General features: G+C 42.2%; 1 protein-coding gene across 3 annotated transcripts in view; it reads left to right on the top strand.

Moving 5' to 3' along the window:
* septin9b (septin 9b) overlaps positions 1-16,652 on the top strand; it is a 93,704-nt gene that overhangs the window by 48,048 nt on the left and 29,004 nt on the right. For 2 of the 3 annotated variants that reach the window (XM_084068448.1, XM_084068450.1), the window contains one exon: positions 15,365-15,553. In XM_084068448.1, the coding sequence (XP_083924574.1) occupies positions 15,365-15,553 (189 nt within the window). Of the gene's footprint in view, positions 1-14,065; positions 14,199-15,364; positions 15,554-16,652 lie in introns of those variants that run through there. The other variant, XM_084068449.1, reaches the window with a different exon arrangement.

The following is a 16,652-nucleotide window of genomic DNA, read 5'->3' as shown; positions in this document are numbered from 1 at the left end:
ATGATTGAATAATGACTTACTCCATGTCTGTGAATGGACTATTAAGGCGTTCTCAGATAGGAACCATTCACATCTTTGACTTTGACAATAAAAGTATTTTTCTTGGCATTAGAAACGGGGCATAAAACAAAAGTGGGCCCTTTTAGATAATAGTTTTAGTATTAAGTTAAACATTTTTTTCAGCATGAGAAACATGGACTGTGTCCTAGGCACGTTATTATGGATCCCACCGCAGCTCCAGGCAAACCCCGCTGTGATTGGTCAGTAGTCGCTGTGATTGACAGTTCTCGTTTTGGCAACCATGCCTAAACCTAACCTTAACCCTAACCTCAGTAAAACTATGCCTAAACCTATACCTCAGTAAAACTATGCCTAAACCTAACCTTAACCCTAACCTCAGTAAAACTATGCCTAAACCTATACCTCAGTAAAACTATGCCTAAACCTAACCTTAACCCTAACCTCAGTAAAAGTATGCCTGCCAGGGAGCCAATCAGACAGGTAAGGCGGGTCTATATCCTGGAGCGTAGGTGGGATCCATAATCACGCGTCGCAGGCTGCACTTTACCTCAACATAGGGAGGTAGCTGCCTCGCTATGACCACTGAGACAACCCCCTGGGTGGTAGGCACGTGCCCACCCTGACTGTTCCTTGGAAATCCATTGTATAATTCAGTGGTTCTCAACCTTTTCAGGCCGTGACCCCCCCCCCCCCCCCCCCAAATAATCATATTTGAACTGGGGACCACCCCATCCTGACAAGGACTTGCTATGAATGCTAGGAGTTGAGGCATTACATTTTGTTTGACTCGGTTCCACAGATAAATATTGTGGAAAATGGCACATCTACAAGCTCGTAGATAATAAGGCTAATTTCAATTTGGCCAAAGTTTGACCAGTTTTTATAGTATCGTTTGTTGATCACTTTTGATGCAGTAATGGTCCCCGACCCACAGGTTGAGAACCACCGCTATAATGATCCTAGAGATTTGGAAGTATTTAATAAATGATCTGATTGTGTGCATATAATATATGGCTATATTATAGCTATAGCTGAAAAAAGAGGGATGTTTTTCGCTGCTCTAACATGTATACAGTATGTATGTCACAGGAGGGGGGAGGAGGGGAGAAAAGCAGACGAGATATTTCCTGTCAGAGGTGACAGGTTGTTGTTGTCGTGTTGACAGGTCAGGGGGATGAGAGAGGGGTCGGCCCAAGGCCTGTGGCAACCTCTGTGCTGTTTTGCATCATCCATTCTGCAGGGTCCACCACCAGGGCTTCTGGGTTCATCCATCACAGTGTTGTTTTGATGGAATACTTGTAGAATTGCGTCCCTGGCTTGTGTTTCTAGCTAACGGCGCACGGTTCATTTACATTAGAACCAATTGGCTGCGACCACTTTGCAGCTTGACTTGCGTGCTGTAACCTGCAAAGTGATGCCAAAAAAAATGATTGACTATAACGCCGGCAATGTCTCTCATATGTGTGTTGTATGAAGGTCACAACAAGCAGATACACGCTTGATTTGATAATTAACAACTTAAGCTTTCTTTTTCGCCTGACAAGCCCAAAAATGGGGATGCCAGGTTGAACGTGGTTTAACATAAGTGAATTTATTTGATAAACACTCCCACTATGTTTAGGTTCACACAGGCCTGGACAGCTTATATCTGTATGTGTGTTGAGTGTCATTTCTCTTGTAAAGCAACACCTTTTTGGTCACAGGCATTTCTGCACTGACCACACAGAATGCCTATGAACAATAGTTTGATGAAGTTTCCCAACATCTGCAAGCCCTTTTCTCTGTCTCTCTCCTTCTCTCCCCCATTAAGACTTCCAAAACGAATACTAATTTGACTTCTGTGGCTGTTTTTTGGCCTCTCAGAATGATTGTAATTGCTATACATTTCCAAACCCTAAAAATGTGTTAAAAAAAAACGGGGGGAAAATAATAAAGACATAATTAGAGGCGAATTTTATGCGCAGCTAATTGGCATGTCTTGATAGGAAATGAACCACCTCTAAACCACCTCGCTTACTTTAGCTCTGAACAGAGCAAAGCTTTTTGATCACTTCTCATTAAACACAATAACAGTGCAACATTTTGAGTGTTTGTTAATTTCACTCTGAGGGTGTAATAATGGACCTGTGTAAATAGTTGAAGCTGCAGCTTGGAAACTTATTTTAATTAATAGATCGTATTTAACCAATCTGTATGGTAAAGCATGTTCATGTATAAATAACACATCTGATTCTGCAGAGGTTATATGAGGTCTCCCTGTTCTTCCAGACATTGATACCTTGGTGTCAACTTAAGGCAGTGGTTCTCAAACGTTTTCATGTCAAGGACCCCCAAATTGACACTTATTAGCCCGCGGACCCCCATTTGAAAAGATAAGCCAGGGACCCCAATAACAGAAGGTTTATACGGCTTTCTAGCAGTGATTCTCAACCATTTTAATGTCAAGTACCCCCAGTTTGACATGTATTAGGCTACGGACCCCCATTTTTTTTTCAACAATATGTTTATTTATTTTCTTTTTTCACAAAGTATTTCAACATTCAATACAAATACAATAATAAAAAGAAAAGACATTTACAATAAACCTTACAAAACAATCAATGACCAAAAACAAGAAACAAAAGAAAAACATACAATACAATGACAACACTACTCCTCTCCAGATTCTTCCATTATACGGACCCCCATTTAATGGCATTTATACCTGGGGCCCGAATTTATATGATAAAATCCATGTTAATTTAACTCTGAGAGTGTGCAAATGGAACCAAATCCATTTGGTTCCATTTGTACACTCTCAGAGTTACAGAACCATAAGGGTGCATTTGGTTTCTATCCATCATTTAGCTGGGGACCCCCTGGAACTGCCTCAAGTACCCCTGGGGGTCCCCGTACCCCACTTTGAGAACCAATGACTTAAGGTATAGGACCTTAACCTCCATAAGGGCAATATCTCTCCTGGCAAGCAAGCAGGGATTCCATCTTGGCAGTGCGGTAGAAATTTGGTGTCGAGACCAAGGCTTGAATCTGGGGCAGGACATAAAAGTTACATAATTGCAGCTTTAAATTAGCACTCAGGATTTTTGCGATGTTATGGTGTTCGGCAGGGCGCTGACATATTTAAACTAGCTGACTCCTTTCTCCCCGCTTCAGTTCATACTTGGTGGTTGTGTGATTTACAGTTTGTCCATTGCCCTATACCAGTTCCCCATAGTGCAGCTGTGTGGAGAGGCCTGTGGCTGGACCCTCCTAGTCTCCCTTCCCTGTTTTCTCAGAAAGTCCACTGTACTGTGTGAGTTATGGCTGTGGGAGCTTGGCCTGTACGGTATAGTGCAGGCTGCCCAAAGCAGCTGGCGCTCACAATCGCTGCTTCGCGCCACAATAATGCACCCACACACAGTTGACACAAGAATCGCTCGCTCTACTGCCGCTCGTTTTCTCAATCTTGCCAAAGAAAGCTGTCATTTTTTGATCTCAACCAGTCTGTCTCTACACTGTAAAATCCTCAGTGTTGACTTAACTCTGTACGTACAAATGGAACCGAATGGGCTTGACTCACAGGCTTGCCCATGGAGGTAGTTTGTGACATAGATGTATAAATGACACCAGTGCACATGTTTTAAGTCCCATGATATCATCATTGATTGATTGATTGATTGAATACTTTATTAACAAGATTGTTAGCAGTACAGGGTAGTACAGTCAAAAGTTATGCTATAAAGATAACCCCGGACACTTAATGGTTTCAAACCCATTGGGCCCAAACCCGGAAGGAGGGGAGTATGCGCTGAGTGAGCAAGTTTCGTTAAAATGAGTGGTCGTGGATATTCTGTGTCCTCAATATAATAAAGCTCTATGAGAAATAATACAGCAGAAATTAGGACGTTATTAGAATTTAGGCTGATAATCTGCAAACGTTTACCTTTAACACTGAGGACTTGTGTTCACTGTGTTAACTGAACTCTGGGAGTGTAAAGAAATGTGTGTTCTCTCAGTTAAATTGGCATTCAGGAAGGATGTTTGCAGTGTAACTTACTGTACTCACTACTTGGCTGTCACTTTGGTAGAATTGACCCCCTGTCCTCTCTACCGCCCTGCCTACATCTGCAGCTCGCTCGCTCGCTCTCTACTCTGTCACTGTCTTTTTTTTTTTAGGTGAGTTTTGGGACGGGTCATTATCTGTGTTACCAGACGTTTTCTGTGTGGAAGGCTGTATTTCAACTGTGGACAACACCATCTGCTTGCTTTGAACCACATAAGGACAGGGGTCACATTCTCCGAGGGCCAACAACACCAGTGACACTACTGAAAGATTGACTCGGCCAGTAGCATTCTTCATTCTTTCCTCTGAAGTGCCGATTTCTCTGTGTGTGCGCGCTTGTGCGCGTTAGTTCGTGCGTGCATGTTTCGTCTGTCTGTCTTGTCTCGCCATCTGTCAGCTGTACTCGTCAGCCGTCATCAACTTCACCAACTACAAAGCAGAGAATTGTTGGAGAGACGTGTCAGGCTTTTTACTCAGCAAGTTCCTTTGGTTTCAAAGTACTGGATGGGCTGAGTGATTGAGAGGGATTTCCTCTCGGTTGGACATGACAGCCCCCAAGCCATCATCCACTCTCTACTCCTACGCCTGTCAACCTCTATCACCCTGAAACTGCCTAGCGTAAATATTCCACATTCTTATACGGTATGTCAGTGGCCTGTGCTACCTTTTAACCACTTTAAGCCCTATTATAGGGACACCAGGTTGGAACTGTCCATAGACATGATGTTGTATCATTTAGTAAAGTACATGTATTAGAGGCACATCGATGGCCAAAATGGAAAAAAGATGATGTCTGGATGTCGGCTTCAAACCTGCTGAACAATCCAGCAGGTCATGACTGGTATTCAGATCAGTTTCCCCAAAAGTACTGTAAGTTAAAGTCTCCATGCTCTCGTTTTGTCTTCCTGTTTCAGGAAAACAAGCCCTTGATCTTAGAGAGGTCATTCAAGGATTTAAAAGAGTAATATTACAATGTTTTGACCAGGGCCCTGAAGACTGAAGAGAATTGTGTGTTTTAGTTGGTTATTAATTTAGTTCGCTGGCTGAGGAGTAGCATTTTTAAAAAGTGCTGCATCCATAAAACTGCCCCATAAAGTTTGAGGTGATATATTATATCGTGCACATGCCTACCCGATCCATTAGGTGAAGGTAATGCCCTTACTGTATGTCTGTCAGTCAGCTCTTTTCTCTACATCCTCCATCTATCTCTTGCAGACAGCAGTGGGCATAAAACTTAACGATTGCTTCCTCCTCAGAGGGCCAATGGAAAGACCACCTGCTGTGAACAGAGAGAGAGAGGGAGCGAGATAGACTTGAGAAGAGGACAGAAGGGAGGGAGAGAGAGAGAGAAATATGCCTGATTTGTAGTTTGTTGTGCATCTTATCGCACATGGAAAATAGCCTATCTAATAAGCTATGAGTTTGTAGATCTTCTATTTCCGATGTGCGACACCGACACGCAACTAAGTAGACATCAGGCCATACTGTGTGTGTACACACACCTTTTTTCAAAACACTCTCTCACATGGGAAATGAGAGCAGGGGAAGTTTTAAAAACGAGCATTGTCAGGTCGACTTCTCCAGGTTAGGGATTCAGGGACTTCACCTCATGGGAAGTGCTGTGCCTTTTAAAAACGCAGACAGCGTTTAAGAGCTGTCAGTTACGATGTGGTGGGAACGGAAGAACAGATGTGATGGCTCGCTCTCCTCTCCCATAGCTCAAACCCCCCAGTGGAGCAGCTCCACGGCTTTGGGCATATACAATACTTTATGCTCAGAGAGGCAAAAGGTTGACATGGCCGCTGTAATACAAACTTTGAGTAGAAACATGTTTTCTACAATGAAAAGTTTTCAATATGAAAGATTTTCAGCAACATTAGTTAAGGTACTCGGGGAGTGATTTCAAGTTGAAGGATAGCTTGTTCATTGCTGTGGTAGGATTCTTTTGTCATGTCATACTATTATTTGATATGATGTTATTGCTGTTATATCATGTGTTGTTTTTAGATATACTGTAGGAATACAAACATTTAGCTCATGAACAAAGGTAATATCGATGCCTTTAGGTAGTTTGAAACTAGGTATTACTTCAAATGATAAGTCTAGATGTCATTTTACACACATTACTCATAGGTCAAGAGAGAGAACTTTATAAAAGAGTCGGATACAGATATATAAACTTTTTGTTACCACAGTACTCCTCTGGTGCAATATCCTAGACCAATATCATATTACAAAAATGATGGGTCGCACTCAGAATGGCAAGAGTGAGTTACCTTTTTTATTGTCATTTCTTCTCCACGTCTTAAGGCTACAAAGGACAAACATTTCGGCTATCCAGCCTTCAGTCAGTGTTACAGAGCACACAAGTAGTGCTCGTAACATTTGCCAGAGTCTACTGTAGCAATTGGAGTATTTCTAATCTGTATTTTATAGCCTAATAGTCTAATAACATGATATCCATATCCAATCATTACCTATCAATAGTAATTACATATACAACTTTTACTCTCTTTATCTGTCTATACATTTCACAAATGTGTGTCTGTGTGTGTGTACTGTGTCCTTGTACCTGTCGCTGTCCTCAAACAGACAGACACACAGACCCTCTTTTAGACGGCTACCTCTTTCAGAGCCACGCCGTAAAAAGCTGTTCATCCTCACAACACGTCTACTTTTTGCTAACAATACCTACATTTGGCCTCTGTTAACCCATTAAAACCGGGAAAGCATCTGTGTCATTTTAGATTTTTGCGTTGGCTATTCAAAAATAGCAGATCCACAAGCTTGCAGAGCTTGCACATCTGCTATTTTTGCTTATTTTGTTTTGAAAAATGTTGAAAGTGTGAGAACTACTGATTTAGAAGGCATTTGTAGAATCGGCATCAGGTCTTTAATGAGTTAATACAAAAAGCTGTTTATCCTCACGACACGTCTCCTTTTTGCTAACAATGCCTACATTTGGCCTCAATACAGTCAATACAGTAGTGTGAGGATACGAGCAGAAGAGAATACAGTGGTGGTAGCCATAGTACATAGTTTCCCCACCCTACATTTTTCCAGGAAAACATTGCAGGACTTTCCAACCGATTCTTCCTCTTGGAGGTGAATCAGCAGCGCTGCAGTGAAGCACCAGTATACCGCCGCAAGTTTGTGAAAGTTGGACTCCTCTAAATGGCTGAAATTGTGTGATCAGTAGGGTAGGACTGCAGAATTTAAGAAAAGTTAATGGGGAAGTCCAGAATCCCACACATACCAGTTTCTTATGCACACCAACCACACCACTGAAAAGACATGGCTCATCAGAACTAATTACACGTTGTGCATGACATGAATAATGGTGTTGATCTATCTTTCTGCCTCCTCTCTCTCTTTGTCCTCCCCCTTGTCTCTCTTTTTTTTCCTCTCTTTGTCGGTATAGCTTCTTCACTCTTGTTTTCTTTTCCATTTGTGGTATATTCTCCATTCTTGTATTGTCAGGACCTGGGTCGGACTCAAACTACAGTATGACATGCAAAACCCTACTTTTTTCATCTAATTCAAAGCAGAGCTAAATGGTGGTTAAATTGAGATTGTGGGTGGAAGGTTATGGAGTTCCTTTGGTTTTTTTAGGATCCGTTTTAAAACGAAGGCTCTGTCAAACGTTGCAATCCAGTCGGCGTACCCTTTTGAAAACAAAAGAAGCGTCTCTCCGCTCGAGCAAACAACGAAAGCCTTGTCTCACATAACGCAGTGTAAAATTTCATGAATTGAATATGAAGTTTGGGGTCGGGGATGCGTTGGAGGAGGGTATGTTTATGGATGTGTGGCGTTTAGGTTAAAGTGATTGTAGTTTCGGGAAATGGGATATGTCACCGAGTTCCCACTGTGCGGGATGTGGGAGGCCTGCTGGAAAGGATCTGTTATTTATTGTTATTGGTTTCTGACAGCCCTAGTGTCAGAAAGCTCTGTAATGATATACGTTTTGCACTGTTCTGTAATTCCTTGGAAGGCATAATCCAAGTGATTTTGTCACAAACATAAATTATGTCAAAAAGAGAAACCCACATATCAAAATAGAATAAAAATAAATCCAAACTGATGTGTGTATCGATGCACAAAAGTATATTCACAACATGTGGCCATGCAGGGTTGTTGTGTTTCCTTGTTTGTCTCCATTGACATAAACTGTATCAGTATTAGAGTTCTTAAATTCTACCCGAACTCGACCCGACGTTTTCGGGTATTAATGAAAAACAGGCGACTATGGCCAAACTCAATTGAAAATGGGTGATGTTTTGGCCATTATCTCTGGAACGGAAGGTCCTATCTGCTCAGTTCAAAGCTTGTTGGATGCGTGACTTTGAGGACATTAAGCACACAATGACACCGTTTCGGGTTTTTCAGTTTTTCGGGCCTAAAAGTATGGTAATTGTTCGGGCCAGCCCAGTAGGGCCGGGCCTTAATTTTCAGGCCTGTTGAGAACTCTAATCAGTACAGGTTGATGCCTAGAGAAGACTGTAGCTCCTCAGAATAGAGAGCACAGTTTAGGTGATCAACCTGATCTCACACAACATAGTGCACATTGCACGGATGTCATTCCGCACATAGACACCTAGAAAACCTGTGCATAGCCGCCTCGTATCCCCTCCATTGACTAAACCATTTCGAGGCGCGCAGTCTCAAGCGTTCGCCGTTTGAGTTATATACCGATAGGCACAGAATCGTAAATCATGTTGTGGGGACTGCTCTGCTTCCGGGTTGCAACCCGGTTATTTCACCGTGGGATTCGCGGCTCATATGCACAGGTTTTTGGGTTTTCTACGTGTCTTTATGTACGGAATGACATCCGTGCAATGTGCACGATGTTGTAGGAGATCAGGCTGAGGTGATAGACAATGTGTCAGTGTCACTGCTTCCTGTACCTGACAAACAGGAAACCAAATGTCTAGCAGTGTGCATTTTGTCAAAAAACAGTACTGGTGGAAAAACTAGAACACCCATGGTTATCTTGTCTGTCTCTGTGGATTCATTTAGCTTGTGAGGGGACAACCAAACTGTCCTAGATGGCTTTTAATATATTAGATTTCTTGGCAGAATAAAAGCAGTCCTATTTTATTATACTGCTAGATGTATACAGTAGGACCAAAGAACAATAAAACGTTTGCACACCTGAGTGAGCAACCTTTTTCGAGCACATTGCTCTTCTTCAGACTCAATGAGGACCACATACTCTACAGCAGGGGTCTTCAAACGTTTTTCAGGCCAAGGACCCCCTAGCTGAGAGAGAAACGAAGCAAGGACCCCCCCCCCCCCCACTACATATTGTATTCATGTTAAATGTGACATTTCAGACATTTAACCACTTACAGTTAGCTCTGTACTTGGTTTGCTCTTTTTCCCCTCTACACCAAACCTCCTTGCTGAAAATAGCCGATCTACAAGCTCCACCACCTCCACCACCAAACACCTCGCAGCATGAGGCGTTGTGTGCTTGTAGATCTGCTATTTTTGGCTAATATTCCCCTCAGAATAGGGATGCAAGGGTTCAAATAGTTAGTGTAAAATAAAAAGTCTATCACACAAAGATTTGAAGGCCCCCTTGTAGTAACTCTGAGGGTCCCCTAGGGGTCCTGGACCCACTGTTGAAGACCCCTGGGCTACAATATTGACACTATGGCATTATTGATACAATGTGGAGTATGTCCAGTTGGACTGTATAGTACCGTTCATTGGGAAGGAGAGAATTCAGACCAACATCTGCAATGACATTTCCATTCTACATGTATTCAACAGAGCTCTAAAATCTGCTAGTACTTAAATCCCCCGTTTCCATGACAAGAAATCTCAGTTCCTCGTATGTATTTGAATGAAACCTCAGTCACCATAACCAGCTGTTTGTGATTTAGCAAAGCCATTTTGATTGGGTATAGTTTGTGTTGATGAAGTAAGGTGAGAGGCAGGCCAAATATTGTAATGTTTTTCCACAATCGGGGTTCACTCGGGGTACAGCGAGGCACCTGCTTACTCCTCTCTGCACGGGTCAAATTCTCTTATTTCATTTGAATGAACTTGCATTCCATCATCTGCCTGTTGTTGGCCCAAGTCTTGGAATATTCGACTCGCAAATCTGCTACATTGCTTCATTTTGATATATCCATTTGTGTCTCTAGATTTGAGCGTATACACAGCCAAAAACATTTTGTTTCCCACTGTTTGGGCCTTTTTCTTTTTTCCTTTTCTTTTTCAGAAACACTTGAATCATGGTCAGAGAGACTCATGCAGCCCTGTTCATATCTAATGAGGTTACTCATCCAGAAATGTAGTTCGCTCTTGCAAAAGGTTATTAGTGCTTCCTTTGTGGAACATCGTAACGCTTGACTTAACCCATTAAGACCTGAGGCCGATTCTACAAAATGTCTTCTAAATCCTTGCAGTTTTCAGAAAAAAACGTATGTTGCGATATCAGTGGTTTTCAGACTATTTCAAGGTCAAGGAAAGGAACCCCAAAATGATATGTATTTGGCCGCTGACCCCCATCTCAAAATATTTTGGCATATGGACCCCCTGAAGCAAAGATTTGAGTCCCTTTAAAAATATATATATATTCAAATATTTGCACAAATGTTTGAGATTTTTCAAAAATAGCAGATATACAAGTTACTGTAAGTATAAAGTAATGGTTAAAGTGGTTACACGGATATGCGTTTCCCGGGTTTAACGGGTTAATGTCTGACTCATAAAGAGAGGGACACTCCAAATTTCTGCAGTGGTTTGCAAATGCCAGCGCTGCCGTTGAAGTACACAAGGCTCATAAATAACTGGTGAACAAAAGCAGCTGTGGAGGAGGATGGGGCATGGGCCAGCAGCTCTCACACAGGGAGGGCGAGGAGGGAATTATCACTGGTTATTGTTGATGTAAGCAGTAATGACAGTTTGTGTTTTACTCGGGTCAATTGAAACATGGTGACGGTGGTTCTCAGGCTGGGTATAGAGGCCATGTCTGGTCAATATTGTAGCCATCTGGACTCTGTGTGTGTGTAATTATTTTATTGCCTGAAGTTCAGTGGTGGACAGTAACGGAGTAAATGTACTCGAGTACTGTACTTAAGTATAGATTCTGAGGATCTGTACTTTACTTGAGTATTAGATTTTTGTTGATACTTATTACTCTTACTCGAGTACATTTCCAAGACGAATATTTTGCTTTTACTCGACTACATTTCTAGGATGTAGTCGAGTGTGGCTTCCCCCTCCGCTCGCCAGCGGCAGCAGGGCTACTCTCGCTCGCGTGTTTAAACTGTTAAGAGGGGACGATCGGCACAATCAATTCTTACCTTTTTCTGTATTGTAGCAAAAAAGTGCATGCAGTGCAGGTGGTTTTACTTGTAGTGGAGTAGATTTGACCATGAGTATCTGTACTCTTGCTCAAGTACTGGGTTTGAGTACTTAGTCCACCTCTGCTGTTTGTGCCTACTGTATGCCTGTCTGTGTTGAGTATTTCTATTTTTAGCAGAAACGTAAACCAGCAGATGGCCCAGAGCTGGCACGCCGGTAGCGCCCAGCCAGGTGGCAGCCTTGCTGCACATCCTCCGTTTGCCATTTAGAGCTAATCTGAATTGTCTCTTTCAAGAGGCTACTCACTGAGCTCAGTGCTCCAATAAAAAGGGGTTGATTCAGGGTTTAGCAGGGAAAATGTGTCTCCAAGTGCATTGGATGTTCACTCACTCACATCCATGCATGGCAAACGGTTATGGATGGATGGTGTTTAATATCATGGCTTCAAACCTCTCCGCTCAACAGAATTATTGCAAAAACAAAAGCCCAGGACTTAGGGGTGATGGACAAGGTGGGCCCTTGGGCGCTCAGGAAGGTTTCGTAGCTGCGGCTGAGACTTTGATTTTGGGGAAGTTTTTGCCAAGCCACATGTGGTGGTGTCACTGTTGTCATTAATCATAATCAGCGTCATGTGCCTGGGAACTGAAACTCTGAATCTTCTGTAGAGGCACCAGTGAAGGTGGGCTGGGTGGGTCCCACCTCCTCTTCATTTTATAGTCCCATTGTCTGGCTCTGTGGAGAAGTAAAGGGGGCATTGAGTTCACACATTAAAGCTCATTCATCTACTGAGAGAGGTGGCCATTATGCCTTGAGGTATGTGTACAGTAGTAGTACTAGAGAGTTTGTGGTGCAAGTACTGTGTGTGCTACATGTGCATTGCATGTGGTTTTCCTCTGGTCATTTATCATTTTTGTGTTTGTGTTAGAATGTTTTTCAACTTCAGCCCTGTTTACTTTAGTTGTGCAGTACCACAAATAGCGAAAATATCCATCTAAAAGTGTTATTTTTGCAATTTTTTCAAATGTTTTAAAGAAATTGGGTCAGGGAGGGGGGCACTTTAGAGAATTGTATTTGACCAAAATAAGGACAGCAGGGTTAATATGGTACATTTACTGAGATATTAATGAATTACATAATCAATTACTGCTGTCACCCATCCACACGTTTACTGTATGTGCATATCATTTTTTCCCCCTCCATTCCATGCTACTTGTTGTATCATGGGACGCATGCTGTTACTTCTCTTTAGGGCATGTCGCTTCAAGTGTGGTCACTCACCAACATTTGACGTTTCAGGTTTTCATATCAATTTGTAAACTTAATTTTGTCTGATATCTGATCTAGTGTTTTTTGGACCAGTATCAGACTAAATACCGATACTGAGTATCCTACAGTATCTGCACATCCCTACTCAAAATGTACATGGCCCTCCGGCCTCCGTGGTATGTTCCACACATAGGAAACTATGCTCTTTTTCTTTTGAACACCTCCGGCACACTACCTGCCGGAGGTTATAAAATGAAAAAGAGCATGGTTTCCTTTACATTTTAAAAACTAAAAGGATGCTTATTGTTTATCGTAATTTGCAACATGTAGCAGGGTTTTCCCCATTTGATCTCATGTCACACCCTGTGTGTGCGTGTGTGCGCGCGTGCATGCGTGTCCTAGCTAGGAAGGTGCTAAAGACAGGTCCCGTTCGGGCCCTGAAATTACAGCTCCCTCAGTGGGTGGAGGTCTACAGTATATGGTTATTAGTAGACATTTTCCCATGACAAAGTGAGCTAGAGCCTACTTAAGAACGAGTAGTGCAGCTGCTAAAGTGATTATTTTACTTTTTTGCTGAAAATTGCTGACATTTTGGATATGTGTGTGTGTGTTACATTGTTTTTGTTACAAGTTTCTTACTTCAACCCAGAAATTATTGTTCTTAGCATAGACACATGCTAGCGAAGCATAGACAGACATCATGTTAGCAACACTGTCCTTCATAGTCCATCTGTATCTCTCTTTGTCTCAGTGTGTTTGACTGTCTATATAAACGTATCTAAAGGAGAAGGACAGTGAAAGTTTGAGCAGGGAATTTCAGATACGTTGGCAACGGTTTCACCGCCTTGACTCAATACATTTCTATTCACACTGTATCACCCAAAAGGCACAATATTGCACATGCATGTCAGGGTGTGGCTGTGTAACCAAACAAGAGTCCCATGCAGCAAACACTTATTTATTTTTCATAAATGCTTATTATACATGCTGACATTAACATTTTACACTAGCTGGGGTACCCAGCATTGCCCAAGTTATTGTGCAAGTGAAATAGGGACAAATCTAGGGTGGCCTATCTATGTCGTCAGCACTATGACGTGCAGCAAGTACCCATTGTCAGAGTACTTGGTTGCTTGTCTATGATGTTGGTACACTACTACTAGAGTTTGGGGAGCTCATTTCCATATTTGATAATATCTGGCCAGACAACTTCAGACAACTTCAACTTTATTGAATAGAAGATTGAAGCCACAGTAGGCAGGCGGCAAGGTTAGTTTATATTTGTCTGTGGTTTAGAGTGTCTTTGCAGAGGATACCATTATGCCAAGGACAGAAAACACTGTCTCCCCCTACAGCAAGCTCTGTGTGTGTGTGAGTGAGAGAGAGAGAGAGAAAGAGAGAGCGGGCTTGAGATTTCAACTACGCATTAGCACCTCGCTGACAGGCAGTTGAGCGGGGTGCGTCTTCAGTTTGCTTGTCCTCAGTCCGCGTGTCACTTTCTTTTGAACATTTAACAGTCCTTTTTTTTGTGCAAAGCCAGCTCTCAACTGAGGTAAGACATAATTTGTAAATGGTGACTACAAACTGTCATGTTAAAGTAGTTGTAAACTGTTTCAACATGTTTTTCGTACCAACACGTTTCAGAGTGTGAGGTCCTCCTCTTCAACAACTCTTACAGCTGTACACGTTCAGTTCACGTTTGTGTGGTTTCCCCATTATGGTGAATCAGTGAATCATACAGTGTCCACATGTTTTAGCACACACATCTGTGTGCGCCGCTAACATGTTTCAATGCCCCGTTGTGTGGGACACATGCATGCAGCCACGACAAGATGGATGCAGGTTAGAATTTATGTGAGGTTAGGGAACGGATGTGTTCACTTTCCTGTGTGATTTATAGGTTAGCTTTAGTGCGTTGTGGGGTGTCTCTGAGCTTGGGTTCATGGGCCTGGAAACTTTGAGGTCCCCATGTAAGGTCTGATTGGTGTCTGTGTCTATGTGTGCACACATGTGTGTATGTGTGTACACACACACACAAGTATTTCCTTGCTGGCATGGGGTGCTTTCTTCCAGACACTCAGTGTGTGTATGAAAGAGTTTGATGGTTTCACGCCGTCTTGCATAAAAGACAGGTACTCATTAAAATGCCATTTTGCAGTCTGGTTTCAGAGAGGCAATGAACTAGCAAGATCAGTGTCTCAAATCTCCACATTTAACATGTCTGCATGACGCTGATGTGTTTGTACTTTTATATTGCACAACATGGCTGTTGTAAATTGCTGCTTACAACAACAAAACAAATATGTATAATATCTCTGCTGTCCAGCAGAAACCAACTCCAAAATGTAAATTTTTCAGGAAATGACAAAAACAAAACAAAGTGGAGTTAGGAGGTTTTGTTCATCATTGATAAGAACAGCTAAATGGACCTCCAAGCTCACAATGAGGTTGGAGGTCAAAAGGGGGTGGAGCTTGGAGTCAGCAAAACCAGCTAACTCCACCCCCCTTTGGTGGACTTGGCACTGATGGAAAAAAATGCAAAAGCGTCAAAATTGATTTAGCTGGTTTCTGCCGATATATAGGTTTTACTTTGTTCTGTGTGTGGTTGACTCTTCAATCTAATTACAAGACACAAGGCAGTGACAAATTATTTTTAACTCGAATTACAATTATGATGAACGATTACAATTCTTTCTTCCGTCTCTCCCCTCCCATCAGGGTCAGAGGTCAATCCGAGCCACAGCAACATGTCCGAGTCAGTGAAGCCCCTCCACCCCCACCCGCAGGGCAAAGGGGACGTGAAGCACCCAGGCAGTGACTTCAGCTATGTGGGCATCGATGCCATCCTGGAGCAGATGAGGAGGAAGGCCATGAAGCAGGGCTTTGAGCTCAACATCATGGTTGTGGGTGAGTTAGACCGTACGCACGCACGCACGCACGCACGCACGCACGCACGCACTAACACACTAACACACACGCATATATACATATATCCTATAACTTTGCGTTGCAAGGGATGGTGGAAAGTAACTAAGTACATTTACTGAAGTACTGTACTACTTGAGTACAATTTTGATGTATTTCCAATACTTTTACTTCTACTCCACTACATCTCAGAGGTAAATATTGTACTTTCACTCCACTGCAATTATTTGAATACTTTAGTTGCTAGTTTCTTTGCAGATATAAATTATTACATTACAAAACATACATTAACCACTTTAGCCCTATATTATACCTAGGCTATTTGAAAATAGCCGATCTACAAGCTCACAACGCGTCGCGAGCTTGTAGATCTGCTATTTTCAAACATTTTACTACTTTTACTTTTGGTACTTTAAGTACATTTTGATACCAATACTTTTGTACTTTTACTCAAGTAAATGTTTTATTCCGGACTTTTACTTGTACTTCTACATTGCAGTATTGATACTTTTATTTAAGTAAAACATTTGGGTACTTTTTCCACCACTGGTGAATAGCTCTGAATCTTGAAGCCGTATCGGGTGCACGGTTGTGACAAGTATCACAACAAATGGAACACATATGCACTCACGGATCAATAGTCTTCTATTTATTGAGGGCAACAACGAGAAGTCCTTCAGCTAAAAGCCATTAGATGTTGCCCTTAATAAATATAAGGCTATTGATCCCTGAGTGCTTAGTATTATCTAATAGTTTGTTTTGACATTAGCAAACAGTGCAACAGGAAATAAACTTTGTAGCCTGGGACCAGACCAATCTGCCAGTGCAAAAAATACAATTTCCCTCTGCGATTTGGCTCTGGCCCCTCTCCGTTGTGAATCCATTTCCTGCTCCCGAAGTGAAGTCTGGGGTGACCAATCAGGGCCCAGTATTCAAATATGGGAGACTGTAATTGGTAGTTGGTTGTACTGTAGGTCTAACCCAGGGGTCTTCAACGTTTTCACGCTAAGGACCCCCTAACTGAGAGAAAGATAAAGCAGGGACCCCCTCTATATTGTATAAAATTGTGTTTCAGATTAAA

Source organism: Gymnoscopelus microlampas (assembly GCF_963454915.1).
Source record: "Gymnoscopelus microlampas genome assembly, chromosome: 2".
Taxonomy (NCBI): domain Eukaryota; kingdom Metazoa; phylum Chordata; class Actinopteri; order Myctophiformes; family Myctophidae; genus Gymnoscopelus; species Gymnoscopelus microlampas.
The sequence above is the reverse complement of the archived record's forward strand: the minus strand, read 5'-3'. Positions and strand labels throughout refer to the sequence as shown.